Source organism: Crocuta crocuta, unplaced genomic scaffold, assembly GCF_008692635.1.
Source record: "Crocuta crocuta isolate KB4526 unplaced genomic scaffold, BGI_CrCroc_1.0 scaffold636, whole genome shotgun sequence".
In the NCBI taxonomy this organism is placed as follows: Eukaryota; Metazoa; Chordata; class Mammalia; order Carnivora; family Hyaenidae; genus Crocuta; species Crocuta crocuta.
Genome location: NW_027530380.1, coordinates 1,437,266 through 1,444,089, shown reverse-complemented (window position 1 = coordinate 1,444,089; position 6,824 = coordinate 1,437,266). Strand labels below are relative to the sequence as shown.

Sequence of the window (6,824 nt, the reverse complement as noted above, 5' to 3'; positions counted from 1 at the left end):
GGGGGGGGAGGGGCGGGGAGGAGAAGATCCAGGAAAAAAGTACAAATTTGGCGTTTTAGTCATTTCACAGGAGTTAGCCTGGGTTACACGAGGCGATGACTTATGTGAGGCCCGCGTCCCAACACCAAACTTGAATCGCGTAAGTGGTCGGCACGGCCATGCAGGATCGCCACGGGTTTTTAAACGATCACCTAAAACACTCTCGGCAAATGCGCTGAGTATTAGTGCGAGCGGGGTGTCCGGCCGGGTTACGCCAGCGGCCGCCCCCCGCCAGCCACCTCCACCCCCAGGTCAGCGGCCGCGCGCCCCCCGTGACGCCTCCAGTCTCCAACAAGCAGGACCGTGCACGGTGCAAGAACACAAACCTGGCACCCCCGGGATGCTGCCCCGGGGCTCAACGTTTGGGCTGGCAGCGGCATCGGGGGGATTTTTCACCTCTAGTTTCTAAAGGAAAAGTAAACGTGACCCCAAAGCAGGAGGCAAACAACCACAGACGAAAGTCAGGACCACTGCCCTGTGCGTCCATTCAATCAGCACATGTTTCCGGACGCGGCTTCCACTGTGGCTGCCACATTCCTGGCACAAGACAGACCGTGTCCCCGCCCTCGAGGGGCAAGCGCTCCGGCGGGAGAGGTGGGTGATAAATATGTTACAGAGCGACAGGCACACCGAACAGAAGGAATGCAGGGTGACAGAGGGGCCGCAGGGTGGGGACTGTTTTAAATAGGAGGTGGGGGGCACTTGGGCAGAGACCTAACCAGCCACGCCTCTGTCTGGGAAACAGCAAGTGCCAGTGGAGAGCACGTGCAAAGGCCCTGAGGTAGAGGTGAGACTGACGTACTTCCGGGCAGCACAAAGACCAGTGTGGGAAAAGCTGAGTGAATGAGGCTGAACATGTGAGTAGAGAAGGCTGGACGGGCAGACAGGGACCAGGCCAATGGTTACTAACCTTGGGAACATGTTAACTTGGAACAGAAAAATACACACATTTTCATTTTTACCAACCTCAAACTGAAGTACTTAGAAACACAGTCAACAAACCACAGTAATTATAAACGGCGCCTGTGCCTTTGAAAAGAAAATCATAGCTGTTTGCACAACAAATTATGATTGTTGCAGCTTTCCCAAAATATCGTCTATGCTGATTGCTACTTCAAAATTACGTAGTTATTGGACCAGCTGCTCAAAATTGAGTGCACGATTACATTTACTGCACCACAAATTTACGTTTAATATTCTGACATGCATTTTAATTAACGGATTACCTTTGTAACCCTGAACATTTCTTTTTATTTTTTTAAATATTTATTTATTTTTGAGGGAGAGAGACAGTGCAAGTGGGGGAGATGCAGAGAGGGAGACACAGAATCGGAAGCAGCTCCAGGGTCTGAGCTGTCAGCACAGAGCCCGACACGGGGCTCAAACCCACAAGCCGTGAGATCATGACCCGAGCCGAAGTCGGAGGCTTAATCGACTGAGCCACCCAGGCGACCCCTGAGTATTTCTTTTAATGCTTTATGAACATTATTCCGAGATGGAATCCCCCAAGCTTTCCTGAGCTGCCTACAGGGTCTAGGGCACAGAGAAGGGTCAGGAGCCTGGAGCAGACCCCCCAGGCCACACGGGATACCCACAGCGAGGTCTGCAGCTCAGAGCTGAGCAGAGGAGGTTCTCCGGGAAGAGGCTCGCCCCCAACGCAGCCAGAGCTCCACCGAGCACGTGTGCAAGAACTTCTGAATGGAAAGAGCTGCCTGACATTTTTAATGCATCATCTTAATACATGGATCATTCTTAATAGGTTGAGTGCCGTGTGAAAAACCGACGTGGGTGGGGGGTGGAGAATGAAATCCTGATAACTTCCAGCCAGAGGGCAAAGAACAGATGTAAGAACACATCTTTCACTTTGAGAAAGTAACTTACATGCACAGAAAATGTGAACCCAGAACGACAGAAGAAAATAAAGATCAGGGGCGCCGGGGTGGCTCAGTCGGTTAAGCGTCTGCTCTCATGGCTCGTGGGGTCAAGCCCCACATCGGGCTCTCTGCTGTCAGTGCAGAGCCCGCTTCTGATCCTCTGTCTGTCTGTCTGTCTGTCTCTCTGCCTCTCCCCACTCACACTCTCACTCCTTCTCTCTCTAAGGAAACATTTAAAGACCTAAAAAAAGAAAGAAAAGTAAGATTAACCTTTGCAGCACCGCGTGCTAATGTTTTCTTTCCATCCCTTCTAGCCCTGGCAAATAATGAAGACGGAGCTGGGAAATGTTTTTTGTGACGTGCAGGGAGCAAATGTCACAAAAATGTCATGTTTGTGGGCCACATGGTCCCGGCTGCCCCCCTACAGCCCCAAACACCCGTGGACGGGATACCCACACTAGGTGTGACTGTGTGCTCATAACACCTTCCCCATGAACCCTGGAATTCCACTTGATGTTTACACGTCATGTTACTCTTCACCTGCTTTTTCTTTTTTCAATTATTAAAAACATTAACACCATTTTCAGCCCAAGGACCAAGCAAAAACAGGTCAAGGACTGGATGTGGCCTGTGGGCCTGAGTCTGGCGATCACCATAATAAGCTAGCAACTTTCACATGGCGGTTTTTACAACCATGTATTTTCTTTTCTTTCTTTCTTCTTTTCTTTTTTTTTTTTTTTTTTTTTTTTTTTTTGAGAGAGAGACAGAGAGAGTGGGAGAGGAATAGAGAGGGAGAGAAAAGAATCCCAAATAGGTTCTGAGTCGTCAGCGCAGAGCCCAACTCACAAACCATGAGATATCATGACCTGAGCTGAAATCAAGAGTTGGACGCTTAGGGGCGCCTGGGCGGCTCAGTCGGTTAAGCGTCCGACTTCAGCTCAAGTCATGATCTCACGGTTCATGGGTTTAAGCCCTGAGTCGGGCTCTGTGCTGACAGCTCAGGGCCTGGAGCTGCTTCGGATTCTGTGTCTCCCTCTCTCTCTGCCCCTCCCCCACTCACGCTGTCTCCCTCTCTCTCTCTCTCTCAGAAATAAATAAAAACATTAAAAAACATTAAAAAAAAAAGTGTCACACTGATAAGTGTCCAGATCGATTCCGATTTTTACCAAGGGGCACGCGTAAGCTGGTCTCTGTGAGCCTGTCCTTGAAGGATACAAATCTCAAGGTCGAATTTGCCAGGGAAATGGTGCCATTCTTCCGCCACGTATTTCCAGTTATATGAGCTCAAATGCTACGCTTTCTAGATTCCCCTGCACGAACACGGAACTGAAGGAAGACCTTCGCCGATCGCAGATTCTGTCTTCCCTACACTGCGCTTACTGGGTTCCCGGCAAGACCGGACTGTCCGCGTGCATATTCACTGGCCATTTGTCGTCTTCTGCTCTCAGGAACCACCGGCTTCTGCTCGGACTCCGTTTTCCTATTGGGCTGTTTACGGTCTTCCCGAACGGAACCCTCCAGCCAATTTCCCCAATTCCATTCGCAAGTTAATTCATCCCCGCCCACCGGGGTCAAATCCCACCCTCACCAGAGAACCGCTGTTCTAAACCTGTGCTGCGCGGTGAGGACTACGACGCTCTTCCAATGTCCACACTGTCGGCTCCGTCAGAGCCAGCATCTGCCTCCTTACCCTTCTCCTTTTCAGAATGTTACTGGTTATTCTCGAACGTCAGCTCTTCTACACGAACTTGAAGCTTCCCCAAGACCATCTTCAGACCGCAGACGGCGTTCCCGCTAGACGTGTGAACCAGGGACATTCGCTTCCACGAGGTCGAGACTTTCTATCCAAAACCACAGCCTCGTCTCCCTTTCGCAGACCGTCTCTGATTTCTCCATGGCTGGGTCCTTCGTCCCCGTCCCCAAAAAGTCCCACCTGCTTTATAAACACACACCTGGATTCCAGACTGTCCTGTCTGTTCCCGTTCTGTTTGCGGGCTGTGTTTTCTGCTTGGCCAGCACTGCTGCACCAGGAAGCTGCTGCGCTGTGTAGAATTCTGCCGCAGCCTCCTCACTGCTCTGAGCACCTTTCCTAGCTAATCACAGAAGCTTTTCTGCCGGCTCCGGGTTCCCAGAAGACGTACTGATGCTCCCCTGCCCAATTATCCCGTCAGCCGCACTGACCGCTCTTACAGAAAAGAGTTCGAGGACAGGAAAGGTGCGGCGGCAGCTCATGCTTGTTGTCATGGGGGGTCGCTCACATCTTCACCTCTAAAGCCATAGGTGCTGGTACTGATTGTGCTAAGGAAAAGTGCCTATTGCTTAGAGCCGTAGCCAAGTGCTTAACGTCTTTGTAGTATGTGTCGAGGGGACTGTCTGGCTTCTCTGATCCAAGAACACGCTTCAATCTATTACCGGACTTGCTAATATCGATCCATCCCCTCGTTGCTGGGACCACGAGCTGCTGCAGGTGACTGTATGTTTCCGACACACGTAGATTCTATTTGCTACGATCTTATTTAGGTTTTTTTGCATTTCTAGTCATGAGCAACATTGGTCCTTTCTGCATCCATTGAAATCAGACTCGGGTTTTGGAACCAGCCTGCCCGGGTCCACGTTCAGCCGCGCCGCTGTGAGCTGCGATGTCAGGCAAGGTAGCTCAGCTCCTCGTGGGCGAGGCAGAGACGACAAAGGCCCTGCCCGGGAATCAACCAGCGCCTCCCTTCCTGAAAGCCCCGGAACTTGTCAGAGTCCCGCAGCTGCTTCTAAGCTGGTTCACGTTAGCTCTCTGACTCCTGACTCTCTTAAACGTGGATTTATTTTTGACAGAGTGAGCAGGTGTGGGGGGAAGGTGCAGAAAGGCGGGGAGACGGGTTCTGAAGCAGGCTCTGTGCTGATAGCAGAGAGCCCGATGCGGGGCTCGGACTCACAAACTGTGAGATCACAAGATCGTGACCTGAGCCGAAGTTGGACGCTAAGCTGACTGAGCCACCCAGGTGCCCCACCAACTTTTCCTGGTGGGTACTGACCCCTCCCAGCTTCTTACCTCGTCTTGGGTCGGCTTTACTAATTGCTGTTGCTTCAGAAAATAATTAGTTCATCAAGTTACTTCCAAATGGATTACAAGAGAACCTGGAGTTTTCTTAAAAAAACCTCTGTATTTGAAATGTGATCAGCCTTTAAAGCCCTAACAGTGAGTGTTTATGTGCAAGGTGTGTTCATCAATTTAAAAATATCAAGCTTATTAATCCTAAGATCCAATTCCTCAATCCAGTTATTATACCTTTCAGTCACTCACTGCATCAGACAGGCAGCTCAGCTCCTACAACGACTGTGCTTCTGTCCCACTGCTTTGGGCGAGNGCCTGGAGCCTGCTTCAGATTCTGTGTCTCCCTCTCTCTCTCTGCCCCTCCCCTGCTCACACTGTGTCTCCATCTCTCTCTCAAAAATAAACAAACTTAAAAATAAATACAGTCTTGGCCTATCTGGTCTTGTTTACCCAAGGGTGGCATTACCTCTTGCTGTCCTGCGTCTGTTTCTTTTCCTGACTTTACCACCCAGGAGGCGGCTCTGCCCCACATGCCTTCTGTCCGTGGCAGAGACCCTGGACTGAGACACGCAGGCAAGACCCAGCAGGCTGTGTTCGGCGCCCACGAACGCCCCCGGAACAGGTGTGCGGGCTCCCTGACCCGCGGGGCCCACGGCCCCAGGCAGTAGGCATCCAGGACCCCAGAGGGCTCACGACAAAGTCCCACTTGTACCTTGTAATGCGCCAGCTGGAGCGCCAGCTGCACAAAGGCGTCCGGGCTCGTGCGGCACTTCTTGATGAGGCCTTTGCCGAAGGTGTGGAACGGGAAGGAACAGAAATCCACGTCCTCCGCCAGAAGACTCGCACTGCTCAGGGACGTCTCTATCACCTCCTGACACTTGAGGGAAAGAGAGACAGGTTTTACTTAATGGGGGAGGGCGGAGGGGTCACCCACGCGCCCTGACGAAGCCGCAGGGTTGGTTTTTTCCTCGGCTCTTTCCCGAGTGTCACCCAGGAGCCACGGCTCGTTAGCGACATGACAGCCGCGTGCCGACGAGGGTGCGGGGGCCCAGCAGGAGGGACGCTGGGGCTTCCTGGTCTGAGCGGGACCCCAAAAGCCACGTCGAGCAGCCCACGTTTTGTTCTGTGAAACCCATCGTGGCAAACAGGAAACCAGTTTAAAAAAGTAAACAAGTGCGGCACAACCACACGGCACAAACGAGCGACCGGGCCACGGACAACACGGAGGAACCGCAGGCGCCTGCTTTACCGAGTGAAGAAGCCCGTCGGAAAAGCCCACGGCTAACAGGATTCCACGAACCGGACATTGTGGACAAGGCAAAACGTGGAGACCGTGCGACGATCCGTGGTCGCCGGGGGCTTGGGGGGCCGGTGGGGAGAGGGGATGAACAGGCAGAGCACAGGTTTGGGGGCAGCGAAACGACCCTGGGGGGCGCTGTGCCAGCGGATACAGGTAGTTGCGCATCCATCTCGCTGTGCAGAATGCACGGCACTGAGAGCGAGCCCCCCAGGTCGACGCCGGGCTCTGGGGACGGCGACACGTGGGTGCAGTTTCACGGGCCGTGACGGGCACACCGCCCCGTGGGGACGAGGGTCGTGGGGAGGCTGCAGATGTGCGCGGTCGCGGAAGGGAGACAGGCGGGATCTCAACGGACTCTTCTCATTTTTACTGTGACACTAAAAAGGCTCTAAGAAGTTAAATACATAGAAAAATTTTAAATAAATGGCGACTGGCTTGGGCAGGTACCAGGACCCCAAGCCCATGCGCTTCGGCAGAGGCCGTCCCTCTCCGGGGAGCACACACCAGCCCCGGGGACACAATGGGTAGGACCACAGCACCAGGCGTGGCGTTTCTGCTTTGGGAA

The 6,824-nt window shown here is 52.9% G+C and overlaps 1 protein-coding gene across 2 annotated transcripts in view; it reads right to left on the bottom strand.

Moving 5' to 3' along the window:
• CPT1A (carnitine palmitoyltransferase 1A) overlaps positions 1-6,824 on the bottom strand; it is a 35,703-nt gene that overhangs the window by 5,705 nt on the left and 23,174 nt on the right. Inside the window, exon 13 of one of the 2 annotated variants that reach the window (XM_077766520.1) lies at positions 5,672-5,836. In XM_077766520.1, the coding sequence (XP_077622646.1) occupies positions 5,672-5,836 (165 nt within the window). Of the gene's footprint in view, positions 1-5,671; positions 5,837-5,956; positions 6,648-6,824 lie in introns of those variants that run through there. The other variant, XM_077766521.1, reaches the window with a different exon arrangement.